A 26721-nucleotide genomic window follows, 5' to 3' on the forward strand; every position below is an offset into this window, starting at 1 on the left:
TTTTATACTTATTCTTAATGCATTAAAGTGTTATTATGATGATAAGACTTGAGAGTTGGGAGAAGTTAATAAATGTTAAGATTTTTTTTTTAAAATAAAAAAATCAAGAAATTTATATTGGGAGATTGGAGCTCTCACAAGACTTGGGGTTAAAAAACCCTTTTTACTTAATATATAGTATAGATTCATATCCAACAGATATATAGCATGCCCACATCAAAGATAATTTATATGAGTTGACTAATTATGACATTGTGACATTCTTGTAATTAGAACTTATTAGTACAAATTAACGCCCTCCACAGACCAGGTCAATGCCCTCTAGTCGATTGGAGGAACCAACTCCAATAGAAATATAGCATGCACACATCAAAGATAACTTATATGAGTTGATTAATTATGACAATGAGAAATTCTTGTAATTAGATCACTTATTTAAAATAAGCTATGGTACAAATTAACGCCCTCCACAGACCAGTTCAACGCCCTCTAGTCCACTGGAGGAACCAGCTCCAATAGAAATAGAGCATGCACACATCAAAGATAATTTAAATGAGTTGTCTAATTATGACAATGTGACATTCTTGTAATTAGAACTTATTAGCACAAATTAACGCCCTCCACTGACCTGGTCTTCGGAGCTTATTAGTGAGATTTATTGTAACTCTTATTTTGCTAATCTGAATAATTTTATAATGGTCTTGTATATATCATATATATAGAAAAAATTAGGTCGATTAATAATCACAATCTATTCAATTTAGGAGAATTTATGTGTAGATCTTAATAGGTGAACTTATTATTCAATAGATCATGTGATAATTAATAGTGTTTTTCATCAAACACTATACAAAAAATGTCTCTAATTATTAATTTTCAGTAATAGTTTGAAAATTTTGTGAAAAAAATGTTACTAATTATAAGTTTTAACAACTGTTTTAAAAATCGTCAGTAAAAAGTCACTAATTTTTAACTTTCAACAGCAGTTTGAAAAATTTGTCACAGAAAAATATCACTACTTGTAAGTTTTAGTAACAATTTATAAAAATCATGATAAAAAAGTCACTAATTATCAATTTTTAGCAACAGGTATAAAAAATCGTCACCAAAAGTTATTTTTAGCGATAGTTTTATTAAAACTTATTTTAAATAGGATTTGATGAAAATTAAATTCAACTATTAGGATCTATTGGTAGTTTACCTTTCAATTTATCACATTTGTATCAAAAAATAAACGAAAAATGTGTTTCAAAAAATAGACCATTCATTTTTATTTTTTTTTATAACAAACGTGATAAACTGAATAAGTTATAACTATTAGATTGGCCTAATTTTTTATCTGCATAATATATTTGAAGAACTCATAAAATAAATGATTTGAATCATTAAATAAAATCCCGTGATAAACTCTATGAACTCAAAGAACGCCTTCTGATTTAGATTATGAACTTAGAAGAAGCCCGGTCCATTTCTATCACGTTTGTGTGGGAAAGAGAAAAATCCAAAATGGTGGCAGATGTTGTATACAAGTTTTGTATATATAAGATTTATTTTCTTTCTTGATTTTCAAAGTCAACAATGTTACACTCGAGTGACTGGAGGATGTCCAATCATTTTCCTTTCTCTATATGACTGTATTTTAAGAGTACCCAATAACTTTTCGAGAACTAGAACCAAATGGTCCAAACCAAACGTATTCCAATAACATTATAAAATCATGAATAAACGATAAGTTTGCATGTTTGGTGTAATTGAGATCATCAGATGATGGTTTTTCCACTCACTTTCATCTGCATTTTCACTCTTCTTCTCTCCCTCTTCACCAAACTCTCCATGGCAATCGACACCCTATCTCCAAACGAAACACTCACCGACAATGGTAAACTTGTCTCCTCCGGCGAAGCGTTCGAATTAGGCTTCTTCAATCCACCATATTCCAACAATCGCTATGTCGGAATATGGTTTAAGAATGTCAAAATACAAACACCCATTTGGGTGGCAAACAAAAACAACCCAATATCAGATTCATCAGGCCTCCTCACAATCACCGCCACCGGCAACATCATCATCACCACTACCACCACCACCAACCAAACAACCACCGTTTGGTCTTCCTCAAATTCATCACCACCAACACCACCAAACAACCCAATCTTGCAGCTGCTAGACTCTGGCAACCTTGTGGTGAAAAATGGTGGCGGCGATTATCTGTGGCAAAGTTTTGATTACCCATGCGATACATTAGTACCTGGTATGAAGCTCGGATGGAACTTGAGAACCAATCAAGAATGGTTCTTAACATCGTGGAAAACCTTGCAAGATCCATCTTCTGGCGACTATACGTACAAACTAGACCGTCGTGGCCTCCCACAAATAGTCCTTCACCAAGGATCAACAGTGAAGTATCGAAGCGGTACTTGGGACGGTGTTCGCTTCGGTGGAGACCCTCCTCTACACACAAAGGCAGTGGTCGATCCCAACTTCATCTTCAACTCAACCGATGTTTACTACTCCTTTAAGAACACGGATGACACTGCTATTTCAAGGTTTGTAGTGAACCAGACAGGCTCGCTTCAGCTCCTCACATGGAATGAAAGGCTTGGTGAATGGTTCAATTTAATTACAATGCAACGCGATGCTTGTGATGTCTATGCAACGTGTGGCCCTTACGGCTTATGTCGCTTCGATGTTTTAGCTGCTTGTAACTGCCCAAATGGGTTCATACCCAGATTGCAACAGGAGTGGGACAGGGGTGATTGGTCAGGTGGGTGCGTGCGGAGGACACCAATGAATTGCAGTGCCCCTCAGGGATTCAGAAAATTGCCAGGGCTGAAATTGCCAGAATCATCGTATTTCTTAGTGGATATGACCAAGATGAGTCTGGTCGACTGCAAAGAGGCTTGTTTGAGAAATTGTACTTGTGTTGCTTTTTCACTAACTAGTGTGAGTGGTTGCGTGGTATGGTTTGGAGAGTTGCTTGATATGAAAGAGTTTAGTGAACATGGACAAGATTTGTATATTCGGATGGCTGCTTCTGATCTTGGTAAGTGTTTGCCATATTAATAATCATTTTACCCATTTTGATTTATGTTTTTGGTTAATATAATGATGCTGTTATATGCATTTCTTAAAAAAAAAAAAAAATGTTACTTTCGTCAGTTTTATTTATTATTCATGAGTCGATATCATATAAAAAATAGGCATCTTTGCACTCGTGGTGTGTCAACAACGTTGGAATTGTTACATATCTCAAATATATATAGTAGCATAATCGCACACATAAAATAGAAAAATGTACAGAAAAGTTGCAGCAAAAATTTTCCTATATTGGGGAGAATGAAATTCACTCTCTTTAGAGTACAATGATGAGAACAAAAACTCAATACCAATATCGTATTTTTCCACTTAAGGGTAACTAAATCCCATGCCAACCGGCTTCCTGCTCAAACCCGGTGCCCTTAGTATTTTCTTAATTTCGCCCATATAGAATTCTCACAAGTACCATATTTATAGACAAACTATAGAAATATCAATCCATACATAATGGAGTCTTTGTGGATTCTAGACTCCACAAACTAATCCAAATACATGTAAAAAAAACCAATAGCTGTATGGATCCTGCAGATTTCAAGGCATACACTTAACAAACATAGTATATATCTAACGTGTCATGACAGTATCCACTCATTTTTATTTTGAATACAGTAATAAGATAATAAATAAAATATGATATTTTTACATTATTGAGTAAAAAACAATCAATTTTGAATCGACCATGACTTAATATATAGAAACCATCCATTAAGAGTTGTCTTTTGCTCCTTTCGATACACTATTTAGTCAAAAAAATTAGTTGTTTATTAATTTGTGACAATGTTAGCATGGCCCAGACAGAGAGTGCATTAAATTTAATGGGTAAATTACAAATACATCTCTTAGGTTTATTTAAATTATAAATTATCTCCTGTGATTTTAGAAATTACATTATGCCGTAACAAAAAGGTCCTTTTATTAATAAATCATCAAGTTAATTAATAGTTTTTAATAATGTTAAAATTTGATTTCAATTAATAACTTAGATAATTTTATTATTGTATAGGTGAACAGTTAGAAATTTCACTTTTTCAATTAATTATGTTAAATAAAAAATTATAATAGGGAGGTATTTGTAATTTTTCAAAATACAGGGAGCAATTTGTATTTTAAGTAAACTTTAAAGGGTGTATTTATAATTTACCCAATAACATGGTCGAATTCAAGTACTTATTTATTTTTTTATTTTTTTTAGCGAGTGCATTACATATAATTTTTAGTGAGTACATTACACTGTATTTTATTTTTTATTTTTTTGGACAAGTGGATTACTTGTGCCCATTGGTTAATTCAAGTACATACATCCAGAATTATATTAACATGTTTTATGAATAAATTTTAATCTCAATGGCTAATGTTTTATATTATGTTTTCTTGTGTTTTTGGTGGATACTAAAAAGGATCCAATAAAAAGAACAAACAAACTGCAGTGATTACATCAATAATAGTCATTTCAGGGATTCTTGTCTTGATTTTAATCGGCTGGTATTTTTGGAAGGAGCTTCACATGAGAAGAGGTAAAATTTTATGCTAGAGTTAATTAATTTATTTATTTTCGAAAAATTGTTTCAGTAGTTAATGTCATCCAACTATTTGACATAATGTTTATTTGACAAAATTGATGTTCCACAAAGACTTCCATCTTAGCAATTCATCTTAGCAGCCCAAGAGTCTTTGTATGTGGACGTTTTATTACATGCACTTTCATTTAGAATGTACATATTTTTAACGTATGTACGTTGACAAAATTCAAATTTTTTCAAAATTTTGAAGTCTATTTTGTGAATTTAAATTCACCATTCCGTCATTAATATTTTTTTTTTCTCAAATTTATGCTCAAATTTGACTTTTTCGATTGAATTGTTCATAACAACCAAAACATTTACTCAATTTTTTGTTTATCAAAAAAAAAAAAAACATTTACTCAATTTTTTTAACATTTAAATTTGAATATCAATCCTTTTTCTCATCGGAAAGGTTAAGGATCATCGTCACTTTAACCAATGAATAACTTGTTCTTAAAATGAAGAAAGAGAAAAGATAACTTGTTCTTAAAATGAAGAATTCTCAAGGATCATTCTCACTCTAATACTCAAACATGTCTTAATATATGGTTATAATGACAAATAAGATTTTAAAACCTCTTTGTAGTTCACTCTCTCTCTCTCTAAAACCTCCTTCCCAGGCCTCACTTTGGGGCCGGCCGGCCGCCGCCTTTGGCTATGGAGGTCGGCTGGCCCAGATCTTTTTTGTCTGTGGCTGTTAGTTTTCCGTTTTAATAAACTTGATTCCCCCATTATCTTCCCATCAGTGATGTGCGGGGCTGCCGCAGTTCTTTGGGGTGTTTTGGTGATCGTTTTGGTTGTTCTTTGGGTCGGCAAAGAGGTTGATCCACATCTGGTTAGGTTTCTCATTCGGGCGCTTCTTTGCGAATGGAAGTTTGAGGGGTGTTCTCGGTTCAGATCTATGGAGGTATTTCGGTGTTTTGGTCAGGGGGAAGCATTCGAGCGCTTCCATGCGTATGGGAGTTTGAGGGGTGAACGCCGTCCAGATGTGTGGTGTGTTTTCAGTGGTTGGGTTGTTCGGCCATAGGAGTGGAGAAGTGGAGATGGCAGTGTTTCGACCATAAGAGTGTTTGGGTTGTTTGGGTTGATCAGCCTGGGGTGTGTTTGGATGCATTGAGTCCTCAGAGTCTTGGGTGGCTATGGAGTTTCTCGGTTGATTCAGCAGCATAGGTGAGGTGTGGTGCAAAGGAGCGTGCAGCAGGTAGGTGGGTGTTGGGCGTGCAGCAGGTGTGTTTGGATGCATTGAGTACTCGGAGTCTTGGGTGGCTATGGAGTTTCTAGGTCGGTTCAGCAGCATAGGTGAGGTGTGGTGCAAAGGAGCGTGTGCAGCAGGTAGGTAGGTGTTGGGCGTGCAGCAGGTGGGTGTAGGGCGTTGGGTGCTGTCAGGTTTTGGGCGTTGGGAGTTGAAGCAACCAGGTGTAAAGCTTTAAATTTAAAAAATAGCAAGTGGGTGGGAAAGATTTTGTTTAAAAATAGCAGGTGGCGTTGGGAGTGAAGCAGCATTGGATTTGGTGTGGGGTTTTGGTTTTGGCCTTAGGTTTTTATGGGCTAATTTTGTGGGGATTCTTGTATTTTTTTTCTAGTTAAGTTCTTCTTAACTTTTTTTGTTTTTTTTTTTGTTTTAAAAAAAATCGTGAGGCCAAGGGGTTGGTTGTATGGATGCGAGTAGCAGTAGTAGGGGTATTGTGTACTTTCCGAATCTCTCTCGATGCATTTCATCTTCCTGTACCTTTAATTTCATGCTGTTAATGAAATTTTTCTTTGCTGATCAAAAAAAAAAAAAAAGATTTTAATTTGTCTATTCTAGTTTGATTTTACGTTGTGTAATGAAAAAAGAGAAAAAAAAGATAACAAATAATTAACTATTCGAGCCTAAGGAACTTCTATCTAAGAGATCTTAAGTTCAAGTTTTGATGTCATATTTAGTTGATATGTGAAGCTAGTGGGTAGTCACACATACCCGGGTTTGTGCTCCTCTCTCTCAGGATGCATGTTTATATTTATCTGTGCAACTACATCTAACAACTTAGCCTATGTCGCATATTTATGGCTCCTTGCTTTAGCAATTTTGATTAGTGATATTTTAAGATCATTTAGACTATAAAAGTGAATTGCATGATATTCAATTACCCTAGCAACTAAGTACAAAGACAAATAGCAAATCATAATAAATGTTTATTCTTTTTTCTCTGCGTCAATTTGGACTATATCATTTTATAAGTTTCTATTGATGATAATAAGAGACGATAATTATCACATGTGTAATGTAGGATTGGAGGGACTATTGGAGTGCTTTTTCTTTTATGTATTAAATATTTCTTGTGTAAATAATTTTCCAATCATTACAGCTCGGAGATTGGATAATATAAACCAAAAGGTTCAAGACAACAACCAAAGAATTGTGGAGGAAGAGGACTTAGCATTACTTTTATTTGATTTGGCCACCGTTTCTAGTGCCACTAACAACTTCTCCTTAACAAATAAGATTGGCGAAGGTGGTTTTGGTCCAGTTTATCGGGTAATTTTCCATAATGTATGCAAATTTAACAATGAAATGTTGATTGTTTTTTGCTTTAATCATGGTAAATTGTTTGTCTTTCTTGATTTGTTGAGTAATATCAAGGTTCATGATAAACCATAGGGTGAACTCACAACTGGAAAAGAAATAGCAGTGAAGAGACTCTCCAAAACTTCAGGGCAAGGCCTCGAAGAGTTCAAGAATGAGGTCATCTTAATTTCAAAGCTGCAACATCGCAATCTAGTTAGACTTTTGGGATGTTGCATTCATGAAGAAGAGAGGATGTTGATCTATGAGTACATGCCAAACAAAAGTTTAGACACATTCATTTTTAGTTAAGATCTAAACACTTGAAATCTTTCACAATCTTTACCTAAAATATACTGAGTTTTTTTAACTTAATTTAAATTTAAATTGTTTCAGATCAAACAAATGGTACATCACTTGATTGGAAAAAGCGCTTTGACATAATAGTGGGAATTGCTCGAGGACTTCTCTATCTTCATCGAGATTCAAGATTGAGAGTAATTCATAGGGATTTGAAAGCAGGAAACATTTTGTTGGACAGTGAGATGAATCCTAAAATTGCAGACTTTGGGTTAGCAAGATCTTTTGGTGGTGATCACTTTGAAGAAAATACAAATAGAATTATTGGGACTTAGTAAGTACATACTCTTTGTCTCTCACTTCTCTCATATTTATGTATAGAGCTTTCCATTTGATATATTTTCCTAATGATTGTGTGTAGTGGTTATATGTCTCCTGAATATGCAATAAATGGGCACTTTTCAGTAAAATCCGATGTTTTTAGCTTTGGTGTAATGGTTTTAGAGATTGTGAGTGGCAAGAAGAATAGAGGATTTTATGATCCTGATCATGACCTCAACCTTTTGGGACATGTGAGTTCAAAATTTAATATTACCAATTGTATGAGGCTAGAATTTGTTTTATGGTGTGAATCAAATTATGAATTGTTTTTTGATGTAGGCATGGAAGTTATGGAACGAAGGAAAGCCCATAAAACTATTTGATGTTTTCATGGAGGATCCAATTCCCACATCAGAAGTGCTAAGATGTATCCAAGTAGCCCTTTTGTGTGTGCAGCAACGTCCTGAAGACAGACCGACAATGTCATCCGTTTTGTTAATGTTGGATAGTGAGAACCCAGTGTTGCCTATGCCTAAACAACCTGGCTTTTACTCTGAAAGAGTTATAACTGATATAGATTATTCGTCAACTGGGAAATATCATTGTACAACAAATGAAGTAACCATAACAATGCTACATGGTAGATAGATTTGTTGTCCTAATCTTTGTAAAAAATTATTTGCATAGCTTATATTGCTTTGTAAATGTAAAATCTTACCTACCAAACTCGTAAATTTATAATTTGTTTGGGGAAAAGAAAAAGAAAATAAATTAATTTTATTACATGATTTTAATTATTCAATGCAAGTGTTATTGTCATTTTAGTTGAAATCATTTGGGATAATATTAATCATATAAACACTTGGCTTCGTACCTACCTCTTGCTCTGTTAGTGAGTTCAAATTTTTTTTTATTTTTTTTTTATTTTTTGGGAGCAAGATCATACTTAACTAATTGTTGTTTGTCTTGTGTTTTACTAATTGCTTTTTGTAATTATGAAATTCATGCTCTTTGCTTGAAGACCCCTAGTGCTAATGTTTGGTTAAAGGAGAAAACTAAGGTGTTACAAAAAGTACAACTTATAACTTTTTATTCTTATAGTTTGACCCAAACATAATTTTGATTCATCTTATTTCAATTTCAACAATTTAGGGCCTAAATTTTTAAGTTTTGATTTGGTCATTCCAATATGACAAAAGGTCCAACACTTGGGTACTACAACAAATTGCACTTTTGGCGACTAAATTTATTTAGTCGCCCAAAAGTTGTGGAATTAGCGACCAAAAATTACATTAGTTGGTAAAAGTATAATATTTAGCTACTAATTTTTTTTTAGTCGGGGTATATTGATTATTGGCGACTGAAAAGAAATTTAGTCGCTAAAAAGGACACAATTGGTGACTGAAGGGGATTTTTTTTAAGGTCCTTGGTATTAAGAGTTTATAGCATAAAGGACATCAAATATTTTCATAATGTCTAAGGTCCCTCACACATTGATCTAGAGAAATTTCAATCTCCAGAGAAATTCTCTCCAAATTTCTCTGGACTTCTCTTCAAATTTCTCTGGACTTCCCACTGTCCAGAGAAATTCTCTCTAACTTTTTCTGGACTTCTTTCCAAATTTCTCTGGACTTCTTTTCAAATTTATCTGGACTTCCCACTGTCCAGAGAAATTCTCGCCAAATTTCTCTGGATTTCCCACTCTAATTTCTTTGGACAAAGTAAGTTCAAGTCTCATCTCAGCCTAAACTCTCTCTCACTCTCTAATATTTTTTCTTTGGATATATGGTTGCAGAAGAAGCTTATGATGCTTCAAATTTCTCATAGCCATTATTGGTCATTCAAAATCAAAGAATTTCTCTAGTTACCTACCAGGAAATATTTCTTGGTTATCTAAACTTCTTTATTATTGGTCATTCAAAATCAAACCAAACCAGAGAAATTTGGGCTATCTAGAAACAAAAAAACAATCATAATTTTCTCTGTGTTTTGAACAAACTAGAGAAAATTGTAATTGTTTTTCTCTATGATTATTTTTCTAAGAAACATTTTATCAAACAAGTTAGCTTCAAAGCTCATAGCTATATGTTTTACAGTTCTAAAAAGAGTTTTGTCAAACCAAATCTCACAGTTATGTGTTTTGGAGTTCTAAGAAGCATTTTGTCAAGTAGTTTAACTTCATACTATATACATGGATGTTTATATGTGTATGAGTTGTGAGAGAGAGAGAGAGAGAGAGAGAGAGCAATCTCCTCTTGATCAGTCAAGAAGAGGAGGATATCACGCTTAGGTTCTATCAAGTGGATCTCTATAACAGTGATTAGAGATATATCTAGGTAGTCACTTTCTGGCTATTTGGTGTAGAGTATCTCCATCGGATAAGTTCTTCCAAGAATTGTAAAGATATTGCAGTTAAAGGAATAACTTGAAAATTTCTCTACATCTAATGTGACAAATGTGACAATCAATCGAAGGTCAAGTCTTCTCTTTACAAGCTGCTTCAACAATCCAAAAAGGACATCAATGTGGATTGTCCTCTCATGAGCTTCATCAAGTATTATAACTGAATACTGAGATAATTCTCATCAATCAAAATCTCTCTCAGAAGCATACCATCTGTCATATACTTGATTACTGTATTCGGTCCGGTCCAGTACAAATGACGATGATGAACTCCGATGATGGAGGTAGAGTTCGTCGGAGAGAAAGAGCAAAGAGAAAAGAAGAGAGGGAGAGGCAGTTTGATTTAAGGGAATCAAATTTCTCTATGATATATGGGTGTTGGGGATTGAGGGACCTTAGACATCATAAAATAATATTGTGGATCTCTTCCATTATTAAAAATGGGAGAGGGACCTTAGACTAATTTTCTCAAATTTTTTTAGTCACTGTATATATAGCGATTTTGGGTTTGGACTTGAGCTTTGTTGTATTTCAGACTCGGGTCTCGTGGCTTAATATTGTTAATTATGTCTTTTCTCTCTTCCCCTTTTTGAATTTGAGTTTTGGAATGTGTTGGGCATGTTTAGAACAGTTGGGTTGTTAGTTGGTCTAGAATGAAGTTGCCCAGATTTTGGCTTCTTCGCTCGAGCGAAGCTTTCCTCGCTCGAGCGAGCTTAGTGATCTCCTAGTATTTCTTTCAATCCTGCAGAGTTCTGGGAGGGTATCGTTCTTCGTTCGAGTGAGTACTCTTGCGCTCGAGCGACGGTCTTTGTCTACAAAACTTCTGAGGATTCGTATTCTACGCTCGAGCGAAGATTCTTGCGCTCGAGCGAGGTCACTTATTGTGTCTAGTTGCTCGAGCGACAACTCCTTCGCTCGAGTGAGCCTCGTGTATATCAGTTCGCAGCAGAGCAATTTTATATTACTTTTTGATTTCCTTTTTACTCAAAACCCTAATTCGGCACTCTCTCTCTCTAAAATACTCTCTCTCTACAAATACACCTAGATTTAGGGATCTCTTAACCCTAGTCCCTTTGTTAAAACGATAGAGCATCTTGTGGGCTTTCATTTAATCCAAGTAAAAATGAGTTTGGGCATTTTTTAAGTTCCTCTTTTTCTCCATTGGGCTTTTACACTTGAGGTAGGGATATTCTACACTTTAATATGATTTTTAACCTAGGTATTTGTTGTATGTATACATGATGAGATTTGGGAGTGATTTTGGGTAAACTAGGTTTTGGGTTCAAATTAAAAGAGGCGTTTTCCATGTTGGGTTACAAAATGAACATGGGGCTTTGAATATGAAGTTCTCTTGTGATTAAATGGTGAAATTTAGTCTTTGGATTGATACTTGGAAAAATGAGGAAATTTGCCCGAATTTGTATTGAAGAATTATTTTGTACAAATAATGGAATTGGTATGAAAAATATAAAATAGAGAGGATGTATGAATCAGTGGTGTAGTTGGATTTGTTAAATCACTTACCTATGAAAATTTGATAATTTATTTGTTATAAAGATTGTATATCTGTTTAGAAATATTTGTATTGGGCTATCGGTGGAGGATACCTATAATTGTTGTAGAAATCGCATGAGGATTAGGTGAATTGAAACTAATCACTTAAACTGAGTCATTGAATATGACGGCATCATAGGGCATTGAATATGCATTGTTGATAGTCATTGAATATGACGATATTTAAGATACATTATATATGTATAGTTGTTTAGGAGGAGAAATGGGATGTACTCCATGTTTTGGGAGGAGATAGAGGATGGACTCCATTGAAAATTAAGTTGGTCGGAGTGTCTGGGGTGAAAATCTCGAAATCTTATGTAAACATGGGTGTCGATCCTGCAGACGAAATTTTCGTAAAATGGAAAGATTAAAGTGTTTATATGTTTGTTGTATTGATTGAAAACCATTGAGTTGTAATCTCAGTTGGGTTATTCAGACAATTGTAAATTTGGCCTATGAGTCGAAATGAAATGAACAAATATGAAATGAATAAATTGGAATGGATCTAGATGTGAATGTTGGAATCGTGTTGTCATGTGAAGTAGATGTGCTTTGGTTATAAGTGTTGAACGTATGTACACTTGACACTCATATCTTAGTTAAACCTCATAAATTATGATAAATTGTTTCTACTAGGTTTTGGCTCACCCTACTTGGGAAACCATTTTCAGGTACAGGTGATATGCTTCCTCCAAGGACGTACTTTGGGAGGACTTAGGAGCTGGAGGCTCTATTTTTGTTACTCTTGTGTTTAATTGTTTATTCAAGCCAAGGACTTTAAATGTATAGAGCTTACGACTCTCTTTTGTTGTAACCAAGTTATATCTTAGAAAGATGTAAGCTCGTAGGGCATCCATTTTATTGCTTTTAACTAGTGTTATATGCTATAAATTCAGGATGAACATTTATGAATGTATAATGAATGTAATACCTTTTGTAACACGAACTCTGATGTATGGAAGTATACTAATTCTATTATGTTCATAACTCTTTTAAGTTTGTTTATTTATATTATTTTAAGGGCATTACAATTTGGTATTAGAGCGTATCGGGTTTGAATACTTTGGGTACGTGGGAAGTGGTTAGTATCACAATGGGTTTGTCTTGCTTGTTAGAGACTTAAGTATGGATGTTATGTGCTTATATGATAACATGCTTAAGTGATTATATGGGTATGAGATTTAGTTCCTAAGATGTTGATTGTGTCTGCGGGTTTCTAGAAGTCTGATTAGAAGAGCACTTGATCACTGTTGTTTCTAATTGGAACTTTAGCAACGCCATGGGACAGTCATTATCTAGGAAGGATATTCGTATGTGTTTATATGATCATGTGCTTATGTGGAGTGAGTTATTGTTGTCCACCATATTCGGACGTGAGTGAACTAGCTTCGGCACATTTGTAAATGAGCTAATCTCTTTGTTACCTTCATTAGGATGTTAGGACTTGATCGTGGTGGTAGGCGTAGTAGGCCTAGGAGGCATGAGATGCCTATACCGGATCAAATTCTGGCGGAGGAGGAGGGAATTAGTCAGGCCAATGTGGCCGAACCGGTTGATCAGCAAGCCATGGGCACCTTAGACGGCGAGATGGTCGGAGCTTTGTAGGAATCCATGGATATTCTCAGGGCGGAGATCAAGTCCAGGCCCAAGTGACTGAAACAGGGCCGTCTTTCTAGAAGAGGGAGTTCTTCCGATCAAATCCAAACAAGTTTTTAAGTGATCCCAAGGAGCCACTGAAGGCCGATGAGTGGCAGGAATAGATGGTGAAAACTTTTAAGATGCTTGGCATCGAAGACAGGGGTTTGAGAGTGACCTTGGCATCTTTCCAGTTGAAGGGAGAAGCGGGTCAGTGGTGGAAATATGTGCGGGAGTGCATTGGAGGAATGCGGGAGGCCGTTGTTGATGCTTTCCAAGATAAGTACTTACGTGCTATAGTAAGGGAGAAGTTGAAGGATCAGTTTTCTCAACTCAAGCAGTTGAACATACCAGTGGCTGAGTTTGAAGCCACGTTCACTAGTTTGTTGAGGTTTGCACCAGAGTTAGTGGTGACAGAGGAGTGCCGATGTTTAGAGTTCGAGAAGAAATTACAAACTAGGCTCATGTTTAGAGTGGTCGGATCCATAATGAGGGACTATGTGTGCCTTGTGAAGGCTACAACCCATCTTGAGACTATCATGCATGCGGATGAGGAGAGGGTGAGGGGCTCTAGGAGGACTCGAGATGGACAAGGGGACAGTAAGAGACAGAGGGGTTCTAATCTCCAGCAGTCCCAGGGAATGTATTTGAGGTCTACCTTTCTAGTGTCGAGAGGTTCTGGAAGAGGTGGTCAGGGAGACATCACTTGTTTCAAGTGTGGCCAGTTAGGCCACAAGTCTCCAGCTTGCCCACAGAAGGGAGGAGGACAGCAAGCAGCATCATCTTCGACTCATTCTCAGGGCCAGAGTCAGGAGAGAGACCAGTCGCTCACTTGTTATTAGTGCGGGCATGCAGGGCACTTGACGAGGTTTTGCCCACAGTTGGGTGGCACACCTAGTGCGTCTGGTTCGAGGTAGGCACAGAGTTACCAACCAGCACAGCCAGCACAGGCCTCGAGGGCCAATCAGGGAGCCTCTTCGACTCAATCAGTGCAGTAGTCTTATGCTCCGAGGGGTGAGCAGGTAGATCAGAAGCCAACAGGGCGTGTGTATGTTGTTACCGCGGCAGATCTTGTACTGGCTCCATCTGTTGTGAAAGGTACCTTCTTGTTTTACAATTTAGTTGCTAGTGTGTTGATTGATACGGGTGCATCCCATCTCTTTATTTCTTTTGTATTTGCATCAGTTTTGGGGTTGGAGTTGGCATAGTTAGCTTCTCCTATTTGTGTAGAGTCACCTATTGGTGGTGAGATGATTCTGAAATAGGGGTGTCAGGGCTATGACATAGAGGTCACTGGTCGTTGACTTCCATTTGCATTTGGTTTGCTTGATGTGACTAGCTTTGATGTTATTTTGGGTATGGACTGGTTATCGTCATACCAGGCTGTTATAGATTGCTACCATCAGAGGGTTATTGTATGTACCTCGAACGGTGATTGCTTTTTTTTTCTTGGGGGATAGGGTGCATAGAGTCTTATCACCGGTATGTGATCCGCGTAGGCAGAGTGAACTTAGTTGTCTCCTTACTAGCTTCTTGAGAAGTGAGTGTGGTGAAGTTCGAGTGGAGTTACCAAGAGTAGTTTGTGAGTACTCAGATGTCTTTTCCGAGGATTTTACTAGTTTACCACCTCACCGAGAGATCGAGTTCTCTATTGATTTAGTGCCTGGCACGACATCGATTTCTATGGCACCGTATCAGTTTGCGCCTGCTGAGTTGAGTGAGTTGAAGATTTAACTCCAAGAATTACTAGATAAGGGTTTTATTGCCCCAGTACTTCGCCTTGGAGAGCACCGCCCATCTTTGCTAAAAAGAAAGATGGAGCCTTGCGACTTTGTATCGATTACCGGAAGTTGAACCAGGTTACTGTTAAGAACAAGTATCTAATGCCATGTATAGATGAGCTGTTTGATCAGTTGAAAGGGTCTCATTGTTTATCTAAGATAGATCTGAGATCGGGTTACCATCAGTTGAGGGTAGGGAAGGAGGACATCCCGAAGACAGCATTCCGTATGTGGTATGGCCACTATGAGTTTCTTGTGATGCCTTTTGGGTTAACCAATGCTCCAGCTGTATTTATGGACTTGATGAACCGAATCTTTTGAGAGTTCTTAGACCCTTTTGTAGTCGTTTTTGTGGATGATATCTTGATTTATTCACCCTCTGAGGAGGAGCACAAGGAACAATTGTGAGTGGTGCTTGAGTTGCTTAGAGCCCATAAGTTGTATGCTAAGTTCGAGAAGTGTGAGTTCTGGCTAAAAGAGGTTAAGTTCTTAGGCCATGTGGTATCCGGGGAAGGGGTGGCTGTAGATTCATCCAAAATAGAGGCAGTGCAAGATTGAGCATAACCTAAGAATGCCTTCGAGATTCGTAGTTTCTTGGGGTTGGCCGGGTATTACTGTCGGTTTGTGAAAGATTTCTCTAGATTAGTTTCGCCTCTGACTAGATTGACAAGGAAAGGGGTCAAATTTGTGTGGAATGAGACTTGTGAAAAGTCGTTCCAAGAGCTTAAGGTTAGACTTACCACAACTCCAGTCTTGATTATTCCGAAGAGGGGTTTGGGCGATTCAGTGTATTGTGATGCTTCACGGGAAGGTTTGGGTTGTGTATTGATGTAAGAGGGGAAGGTAGTAGCCTATGGCTCACAGCAGTTGAAAGCCTACAAGAGGAACTACCCTACTCACGACTTAGAGTTAGCGGCGGTGATTTTTGCCTTGAAAATTTGGAGGCACTATTTATATGGTGAGAAATTTGAGGTGTTTTCTGATCACAAGAGTCTGAAATATTTGTTTACACAGAAAGACTTGAACTTGAGACAGAGAAAGTGGGTGGAGTTCATAGAGGATTATGATTTTGAGTTGTATTATCATCTAGAGAAGGCCAATGTTGTGGCCGATACCTTGAGTAGAAAGTCAATTAGCAGCGTAGCTTGTATCGCCATCTGTGAATGGGAAATGTTGGGTACTCTTGGGAAGTTTGACTTGTATTTGGGCGAGTCTGTTGAATCTGCAGCCTTATTTTCTGTAGTTGCACAACCTACACTTGTGAACTGAGTGTTAAAAGCGCAGAAAAGTGATCTTGAGGTAGAATCCTTTCGGGAGAAGATCTTCATTGGGAAGGTAGAGAAGGGTTTGAATGTGTATCCCGACCAAAGTGTGAGATACCGTGATTGTTTGTTCGTACCGGAGTCTTGCCGAGAGGAAGTACTCCGAGAATTTCACCATTCATGCCTTGCGGTGCATCTGGGAGGCACGAAGATGTATCATGACCTTAGTCGCCAGTTTTGGTGGAGGGGTATGAAGAAGGATGTAGCTGTGTTTGTATCGAAGTGCCTTACTTGTCAACAAATGAAGGTCAAGCATCAGAGGCCAGCGGGTTTGTTGCAACCCTTGCCTATAGCCGAGTGGAAAATGAGAGTATACTACGATAGATTTTGTTATGGGCCTTCCGAGGACTCAACAAGGTAGTTGATCGATTGACCAAGTTGGTGCATTTTATTCCTATGTGTGTAAGTGATTCGGTAGATTATCTTGCCGACCTTTACATTAGAGATATAGTGAGATTGCACGGAGTCCCTGTGACAATTGTCTCGGATAGAGATCTCCGTTTTACAGCTCGGTTGTGGCAGAGCTTACAGAGTGCCTTGGGCACTCGGTTAACCTTTAGCATTGCTTACCATCCTCAGACTCATGGGCAGTCCGAGCGTACTATTTAGATTCTTGAGGATATGTTTCGAGGCTGTGTCCTTGATTTTAAGGGGTCGTGGGAGAGACACTTACCCTTAGTGGAGTTTGCCTACAATAACAACTTCTAATCGAGTATTGGCATGGCACTATTTGAGGCCTTGTATGGCCGACCATGTAGATCTCCAGTGTGTTGGGCTGAGGTGGGTGATACACCTTTGTTGGGTCCAGAGTTGGTTCGCAAAACGACGGAGAAAGTGATATTTATCCATAAAAGGTTGGTTACAGCCCAGAGTCGCCAGAAGAGTTATGTCGACCATAGGAGGAGACCTTTGTCTTTTGAGGTGGGAGACCATGTCTTTTTGAAAATATCACCTAGGCGGGGTCTTATGAGATTTGGGAAGAGCTGGAAGTTGTCCCCTCGGTTTATTGGCCCTTTTGAGATCCTTGAGCATATTGGGGAGGTTGCCTATCGTTTGGCGCTACCGCCATAACTTTTCAGAGTGCATGGCGTATTTCATATTAGTATGCTTCGGAAGTATGAGCCGGATCCATCGCACGTGTTGGATTGGACCGACTTAGAGATGGACGAGGATGCCTCGTATGAGGAGAGACCGGTGAGAGTCATGGATAGACGGGACCAAGTTTTGCGAGGCAAGGCAATTCCCTTGGTCAAAGTATTATGGAAACATCACGGGGTTGAGGAAGCAACTTGGGAACGTGAATTGGAAGTTCGAGAGAAATATCCGGACTTATTTGTTGATGTTTGAGCATATGTTGAGATTTTAGTTTTGTTTATGAACTGTAAGACATTGTATATGTTTTGAATTATGAGAACATTGTATATGTTGAATATATTTTGGGAATGCAAGCTTAATATAAACATTATATATGTTGTTTAAGCTTTAGAAATGCGAGTTTATCATAAACATTGGTTACGTTTTGGAAATATGAGATGTGTGTAGTAAAGTTGTCTAAAACTATGAGAGGTGAATACTGGTGATATATGTTAAGATCTATATTGTGAATTTGTTCATCTTATGAAAGGATTGAATGACCGGTAGGCGGATCATGGGATTGAGAATTGATTTATGATCATTTTGGAAATTGGCTAAAACATGGTTTTGAAATATGATTTGAAATTTTGGGGACAAAATTCCTTAAGGGGTGAGGTTATAGTGATTCCGGGTTTGGACCCGACCTTTTTGTATTCCGGACTCGGGTCTCGTGGCTTAATATTGTTAATTATGTATTTTCTCCCTTCCACTCTTTGAATTTGAGTTTTGGAATGTATTGGGCATGTTTGGAACAATTGGGTTGTTAGTTGGTCTAAAATGAAGTTGCCCAGATTTTAGCTTCTTCGCTTGAGCGAAGCTTTCCTCGCTTGAACGAGCTTGATGATCTCCCAACATTTCTTTCAGTCCTGCAGAGTTCTGGGAGGGTATTGTTCTTCGCTCAAGCGAGTACTCTTGCGCTCGAGCAACAGTCTTTGTCTGCAAAACTTCTGGGGATTTGTATTATACGCTCGAGTGAAGATTCTTGCGCTCGAGCGAGGTCACTTATTGTGTCTGGTCGCTCAAGCGACAACTCCTTCGCTCGAGCGAGCCTCGTGTATATCAGTTCGCAGCAGAGCAGTTTCATATCACTTTTTGATTTCCTTTTTACTCAAAACCCTAATTCGGCACTCTCTCTCTCTCTAAAATACTCTCTCTTTCTACAAATACACCTAGATTTAGGGATCTCTTAACCTTAGTGCATTTGTTAAAAAAATAGAGCATCTTGTGGGCTTCCATTTAATCCAAGTAAAAATGCGTTTGGGCATTTTTTAAGTTCCTCTTTTTTTCCATTGGGCTTCTGCACTTGAGGTAGGGATATTCTACACTTTAATATGATTTTTGACCTAGGTATTTGTTGTGTGCATACATGATGAGATTTAGGAGTGCGTTTGGGTAAACTAGGGTTTGGGTTCGAATTAAAAGAGGCGTTTTCCATGTTTGGTTACAAAATGAACATGGGGCTTTGAATATGAAGTTCTCTTGTGATTAAATGGTGAAATTTAGTCTTTGGCTTGATACTTGGAAAAATGAGGAAATTTGCCCTAATTTGTGTTGAAGAATTATTTTTTACAAATAATGGAATTGGTATGAAAAATATGAAATAGAGAGGATGTATAAATGAGTGGTGTAGTTGGATTTGTTAAATCACTTACCTATGGAAATTTGATAATTTATTTGTTATAAAGATTGTATATCTGTTTAGAAATATCTATATTAGGCTATTGGTGGAGGATAGCTATAATTGTTGTAGAAATCGCATGAGGATTAGGTGAATTGAAACTAATCACTTAAATTGAGTCATTGAATATGACGGCATCATAGGGCATTGAATATGCATCGTTGATAGTCATTGAATACAACGATGTTTAAGATACATTGTATATGCATAGTTGTTTGGGAAGAGAAATGAGATGTACTCCATGTTTTGGGAGGAGATAAGGGATGGACTCCATTGAAGATTAAGTTGGCCGTAGTGTCCAAGGTAAAAGTCCCGAAATCTTATGTAAACATGGGAGCCAATCCCACGAACGAAATTTCCGTAAAATGGCAAGATTGAAGTGTTTTTATGTTTGTTGTTTTAATCGAAAATCATTGAGTTGTAATCTCAGCTGGGTTATTCAGAGAATTGTAAATTTGGCCTATGAGTCGAAATGAAATGAACAAATATGAAATGAATAAATTGGAATGGATCTAGATGTGAATGTTGGAATCGTGTAGTCATATGAAATAGATGTGCTTTCGTTATAAGTGTTAAACATATATACACTTGACACTCATATCTTAGTTAAACATTATATATTGTGATAGATTGTTTGTTTTGGGTTTTGGCTCACCCTACTTGGGAAACCATTTTCAGGTACAGGTGATATGCTTTCTCTAAGGACGTAGCTTGGAACGACTTAGGAGCTGGAGGCTCTATTTTTGTTACTCTTGTGTTTAATTGTTTATCCAAGCCAAGAGCTTTAAATGTATAGAGTTTACGACTTTCTTTTGTTGTAGCCAAGTTATATCTTGGAAAGATGTAAGCCCGTAGGGCATCTATTTTGTTGCTTTTAACTAGTGTTATATGCTATAGATTCAGGATAAACATTTATGAATGTATAATTCGTGTAATACCTTTTGTAATACGAACTCTGATGTATGGAAGTATACCAATTCTATTATGTTCATAACTCTTTTGAGTTGGTTTATCTATATTATTTTAAGGGCGTTACAGTATAGTTAGTTTTGGCTACTAGAATTTTAGTCACCGAATGAAAAACAAAAATTTACTTTCTATTATTGGCGATCAAAAATTTTGGTCGCCAAAAATTTATTTTCAACGACTAAAAAATATTTTAGTCGTTGTATAGTTAGTGTGTGAGTGATTTTTCGATCACACTGCCAACTCAGTAATCAGCTGGAGAGAACTGGCAGAATAGATGATGCCTAACTGACCTGCAATAGAAAAAGAAGATTCCGGCGGTGGTTCTTCCACCCGGGGGCATTCCGACGATCAAGTCAGTATATCTCTCAAAGATAATCAATAGCACTAATCTCACTATTCAGAATATAGATTGCGTACCTTAGACCCATCGGGGATGCCTCTCTTTTATAGTTAACTCAATCCTTGTCCTACTAGAAGCCTAGCTTCAATGGACTCTTGCTCAGTGCTTATCCTAGACTCTCCAAGAGATAAAGATAAACTCCCTAAGAGTGTTATCCTTATCCAAGCTGAAGTCCTTCCTCATTCTAGGACTTTTGTTCCTTATCTGCTTATCTCGGATTCCAATATCTTCGGAGATAACCTCGGCCTTACTGAGATAACCTCGGCGTCATAACCTGGGCACGTGGCACCTCGGCTGACACGTCGGCATCGCCTTGGCCACGTGTTGGGACTCAGAAAACATATCCCCACAACTTCCCCCAAGGTTCTATTACCTCGGCATTTTGAGGTGATGGAACCTATATCGGTACTTCCTGCCAGTACATCGGCTTAAGTCGAGCTCATCATTATAAGCCGACATGTCTTCTTAAAGATCAAGAATTTTCAAGAGCTTCTTCACGCGTATGAGCTGTCACGCATCACAATTCAACTGTTTCAGCTACTGTAGACGTCCCCGAACGACCTGGGAGGGTGAGTTCCGTTCTGTTCATTTGGGGTTACTACAGCTCGGACTCTCAAATTGTCACGGTTCTTAATCTGAACCAAAGAGTCCAAATCCGGCAAATCGTTTTGAGAAAACAGATTTTGAAAGAAGTGCCAAACATGGACTGCTTTGCCAGATACAGAGTCGCCACCTAAATATTTTATTTTGGGAAATTTAGGAAACCCTGACTCGTTTGCCTAAGGCCACGTGTCCGTCATCACCAAAGTTGCCTCGGCTCGGGAACTTGGGTACAATTGGGGAAGGTCACTTCGTGAGCACCCCCGCTCGCCCGATCAAAGATCGGCCTATACTAACCATGATATCAAATTTTGAAAACATTGTGTGTTCTTATTCCGATTATTAGCCTAGATTTACTATGCGATGCGCACAGCATACAAGTATAGACTGGATCGTCTGAATTGGAACAAAACATTTCATGTTTGTTTGTTTGAAAATGGTTTGATGGTGCTACTCGCAAGTAGGCTAAGACATGGATTTGCCACCCTCGGGTGGGCTTAGAAAAACATGATTTTGCCACTATCTAGTGGGCTTAAAACACACATTTGATGAATTGTTCCAATCCAAATAACCCAACTTTCACCCACAGGCATTCAGGCAGTTATATCACATAAGCAAATAGCCTCATGGTAAGCATGCTATTCATGGCAGCACTCACACGCATGCAAGGATGCTAAAGCATAAAACTCACCGAGTACTCCAAGCCAAAACAGAAGCTCATTAGAAATCCATGCATGATCCTAAATATGCTGAAATGCCTAATGTAACACATGCAAGAATGCAACTATAGCAGGCTCGGCTATTCTAAACATGGCATATGAAATGCTACAGCTAACATGTATTTAACTTGGATTTGAAAATACAATGCAGTTAGTATGATGCGCCGAGCCCGGTGCATGCAAAACAAATGAATGAATGCAAACATGCTATCATACTGTATGCTAATTGAAACATGCCCTAATCTAACCATCATAAGCGGGTAAATAAAAGGGAAGAAAGACGTGGGGTTGGAAGACATACATCACACATACGCACACTTATTACAACATTGCCCTCGCGCAGAGGGTCCAAAAGAATAATACAGTCCCGAATGAATAAATAATACAGTCCCAATAAATACAAAAATCCTAATTAATTTACAAATTAATCTAGGAAAGCTATAAACTGGCATGCAAGCCAGGGACTGCCTTGACTCTGATGAATGATGTATGTTTGGGCTGCTTTGCGCTGAAATCCAGTGGGATGCCCTGATTAGTCTCTGTTTTGCCATTATTCTTGGAAAGCGCGCCAAGCTCCAGAAGGTTGCTATTTCTTGATTTGCTACAACAGAGAGCAGGAAAGGGGCATAGCAATGTATTTTCACAAATGTATGCATGTCTCGATCCTCGTGCCACCAATCACGCATCTCGATGCATGATGGCCGAGGAGTCGAATTGCCCAACTCACTATGGAATGAATGCACATGAAAACACAATGAAACCTAGACTCCATTATGGATAATCCGGAGTGTCGGTGACTGGGAATTGAGACACGTTCCGTCACTCGAAGTACGAAACGCCCCTCGTTTCCCGTGCTCGGGCTAACTCCTATCCCAAGCACAATGCAATATGCATGACATGCATGAAATGTAACTAAGATACAACCTAACATACACAATGCTATGAAATGGCATACATGATGCACGAGATAACATGGCGTACACAATGCACTAACATACAACCTAGCATACGCAATGCTATGAAATGAAATGGCATACAAAATGCATTATGGACTTACACCAACATGAGTGGACCTCAGCCACACTCACATAAGAGGCCATTGGATGAAAATGAGACACTCGAGATGCGTGCACACGTCACGCAAATCGAGGACCGAACCTAAGGCACAAATGCCACTCTAACAAAGCATGGCAAGGCATGAAACATGGTATACAAACATGCAAATTTCAGTACTGAAATATGACCCAAAACAGTCCTGAATCATGGAAACATGGCACCCGATGCATGAAATGAAACCGAAATACAAAACTAGGCCTATGTATTGGCCTATAGCTATACAAAAAATGCACTATCTGAACATGGAATATAAAGACAGAGTCAAGATAGCCCAAAAATAAGCACATTCACAGTTCTAAGCAAGGCCAAACAATAAACAAAAATAGGGCAAAACTAGCATGCAAAAATGACCCTAAATGTGAGATAAAGAAGCAAGTCACAGCTTCTGGCCTCAAACACGAGAGGGCCCTTCAACAATGTTGAAGAGGGACCCAAAACATGGCATTTTACAGTTGGTGTCCAGACCCAAAACAGTGTACAAGAATGCTCAAAAAGCTATGCAAAATAAGGCCAAAAAGAGAGTTATAACACAAAGTATAAAAATGATGCCTCAAACAATGAAAGACCCTTAATGAAACATGAAGAGGGGGTCAAAATGAGGTCATTTGTAGTTTGGACCAGAGCCCAAAAACAGAAGCATAAGAGGCTAACAAATCATGCAAAAATGGAGCCAAAAGAGAGATATAAAGGCAAGTGATAAATGAAAGCCTCAAACAGCAATGAGCCCTTCAACAATGTTGAATAAGGGCTCAAAATAAGCCACTTTTCAGTTCATGACAGAGCTCAAAACAGTTTATACATAGGCCAAAAATACTACACAAGAAGATGGCATACATGGGAGATAATGAAGCAAGTGAAACAAGGAGACCTCAAACAGGTAAATACCCTAAAACAAACATGAAAAATAGCTCAAAATAAGCTTAGTTCCAGTTAGGTTCGGAGCCCAAAACAGCAAGCAAGTATGGCTAAGAAAGCATGCAAAATATGGACAAAAAATGGGGAAATGGAGCTTACCCTTGTAGACCAATCTTTTGGCAACTCTTGGCTTGAGTTTGGTGGTTCTTTAGCTTTGGAGAACAACCTCAAGCTGCTAGAATGAAGGATGGAAGGGTGGGGCTATGGGTTGGTGAAGAAATGGGTGTAGGACTTGAGAGTTTGGAGCTTGGAGATATAGAGAAAGAGAGATACAAGGCAAGGGGCTTGGGGAGAATTTTTGTAACCCTAATAACAGAGCTGGGGCTGCTGTTATATAGACAAAAGAGGGGGAAAAGGGGGGGAAAAATGGAGGGAAAACAATCCAAGTTTCCCTCAAAAAATGCACCCCCCGGATACACAATCTGGAGGGAAACAGAATATACAGCTGTAAGGAACAAGGTGCAAGGATCATGATCGGCCAGCTATCTAGGGTTTAGGTGGCCGGCCGGCTACCTCCCATGGCCGGCCGGCTGGGGGTCAAAAGGGTCAAGAAGCATTAGTGGCCGGCCACCCTAAAAAGAGAGCCTCTGATGTGTGCACAACACAACCCTGTGGTTAAACACTAGAAATAGTGAACCAGGAGAGAGAACAACCCACTTTTCAAAGGGGTTCAAAAGGTTCAGCAACAATTACTGACTGGCCACCAAATATTGGTGGCCTCCCAGATGTGTACATCACAAATACGGGGTTTAGGATTCAAGAAAATGGCCCAAGGGTGGTCAACATTGGCTTTGAAGTGAGGAAAAACGAGCGACGGAGGGCGATGAAAGGATAAAGTTGGCTTTCTGAACAATTACTGGCCTTCCGCCTCTCTACGACCTTCTTACCAATGAAATAGAGGTCCCTGCCAAAAATGAACCCAAACCGATGCAGAATGAAGGTTCGGGGGCCGAAACGCACAGCCCGAGGCCCCGAAAATCGGCTGTTAGGCACCGGGAGTGGTGTTCGACCACGAAGTTGGTCTCTCGGACCCCAGTGTCCCTCAAAAGGGAGCAAATAAGAAGTATGCCAAAAACCGGAGCAAACGGAGATGGTTAAGTGGTCCCGAACCCAGGCACACGGCCAACGATTCCGAAAAATTGGGAACCGGACTCCAAACGGGCAAAATGGCCTACGACCACGAAACGTAGCCTACGGCCACTGAGAGATGGTCTACGGGACCTCTCTCTCCCTTCAGGAAGAGAAACAGAGAAAACCGAGCCCGGTTCGCAAATCGAGGTAAGGCGTGAAAGAGTCCGAAAGTTCGAAGGCAAGGCTCGCAGCCGAGATTCTGAAACTTCTGAATGAGCACAATATGCAACATCACCAAGCGCTCAATCGGTGACGTCTGAGTCTTAAGGTCGGTCAAAAATGGGGTGTCTACAGTTGCCCCTCTTTGACAGAACTCGAAAGTCATAAGTGACGGGAGTGAATGTCAAAGCCCAGAGACGACCCATTTTTGACAAGGCCGAAGACTTAGACAAACATACAAAATAACATAGATGTGCCCACAGGCATCCCCACAGGCATGCCCGCAGGCAGGGGCAAAATGCAACTGGCAATGCAAGAAGCCGAAGGTAACTCAATGATCATTCAAATGCAGCAAGCTGTAATGAAGCAAGTATTCGCAAATAGATGCAACAGTTTTAAGCGAGAATGCAAAGCAACAGCTATATTTCACGTAGTTAGAAATGTAGAGAATTATTCAATTCTCATCGCGTCTCACACGGAGAAGATACGATACCTGCGCGATTCGTCTGGTCGCACCAGCTTCAAATGAACCATACGTACAATATCGTGCCTGCAAAATGAAGGAACTCAACGAGCACAAACATCTAACAGCATACTGTTCAATGTGATATCGAATGTAGACAATCACGGTGCTTGATAGAAAAGTGCATCGCAATGAGGGAAGAAACGCGCGTTTCGGCGAGGGTGACTCGATCGCAGCCTTCGGTCCGCCTCCCGGAGAGGTTACAACATGTTAAGAAGGATATACTTCACTTTCGATGAGTAAACAATGAGACATGCATCGGAAGTTGGAGTTGAAGTTCCGGCGGGGTGATTTCGCGACAGAAAGTGCACTTCTCTTGTACTTTTTCAAGTCTCGGGGACTCCAATCCTCCCCAAAATTTGCAGGGACCTTGGAGGGCATGTGGGGAACACCACCGGCCAATTTTATTGGGAGAGGGAGGCCACCGACCATTTCTTGAAAAGTGAATGGCCGGCTTGCCAGAAAAAGTGGCCGGCCGGCCACTTTGCCAAATCCGGGGGCAATTTTGTCCTTTTAGCCTCTTTTCTATAAATACACTTATCCAAACACTTTGAGCTCATAAGTGCAGCTCCGAAATCCTCCTCTCTAGCTTCCCAAACCATTTTCTCCCTCAGATCTGGGCTCTATACGCGTTTTCCAACGTCCCACGCAAGTTGTTTTCGCGAAATCTTTCAATTTCAAGCACTTTGAACCGATTAAATTTTGGTTTCGGGGCTTCTTTTCTCATTTTCGCCACTTGAGGTGAGTTATTCTCAATATTTGGAAGATTTTCTCGGGAGTTGACTTTTGTTGACTTTTTCACTTCCCGAGAGTTGACTTTTGTTGACTTTTTTCAATTTTGGCTCGTTTTTGCTC

General features: G+C 38.8%; 1 protein-coding gene across 4 annotated transcripts; it reads left to right on the forward strand.

Moving 5' to 3' along the window:
• The first annotated feature begins 1641 nt into the window (after positions 1 to 1641).
• Positions 1642 to 8626, forward strand: LOC114266726 (G-type lectin S-receptor-like serine/threonine-protein kinase At4g27290). Of its 4 annotated transcripts, none has more exons than XM_082887965.1 (7): positions 1642 to 3043; positions 4494 to 4610; positions 7007 to 7176; positions 7300 to 7510; positions 7600 to 7837; positions 7925 to 8075; positions 8164 to 8626. In XM_082887965.1, the coding sequence occupies exons 1-7, from the start codon at positions 1765 to 1767 to the stop codon at positions 8470 to 8472; spliced, it is 2475 nt and encodes an 824-aa protein (XP_082744091.1). In that variant the 5' UTR covers positions 1642 to 1764; the 3' UTR covers positions 8473 to 8626. The 4 variants fall into 4 exon arrangements, 3 of the variants coding, with proteins under 3 accessions (XP_082744091.1, XP_082744092.1, XP_082744093.1); XR_014340562.1 differs by having other exon boundaries at positions 1663 to 3043; positions 7969 to 8075; positions 8164 to 8192; XM_082887966.1 differs by having other exon boundaries at positions 1664 to 3043; positions 4551 to 4610.
• The last annotated feature ends 18095 nt before the right edge of the window (positions 8627 to 26721 follow it).

This window comes from Camellia sinensis, chromosome 9, assembly GCF_055761805.1.
Source record: "Camellia sinensis isolate YWXY chromosome 9, ASM5576180v1, whole genome shotgun sequence".
NCBI classification, from domain to species: domain Eukaryota; kingdom Viridiplantae; phylum Streptophyta; class Magnoliopsida; order Ericales; family Theaceae; genus Camellia; species Camellia sinensis.

What these genes read in the sequence shown, in the direction of transcription:
- LOC114266726 (XM_082887965.1), top strand. Translation starts at nt 1,765, where the DNA reads ATGATGGTTTTTCCACTCACTTTCATCTGCATTTTCACTCTTCTTCTC. An exon ending in GGAGCTTCACATGAGAAGAG is followed by an intron (nt 4,611 to 7,006) that starts GTAAAATTTTAT and finishes CAATCATTACAG; the next exon opens with CTCGGAGATTGGATAATATA. An exon ending in TTTAGACACATTCATTTTTA is followed by an intron (nt 7,511 to 7,599) that starts GTTAAGATCTAA and finishes AAATTGTTTCAG; the next exon opens with ATCAAACAAATGGTACATCA.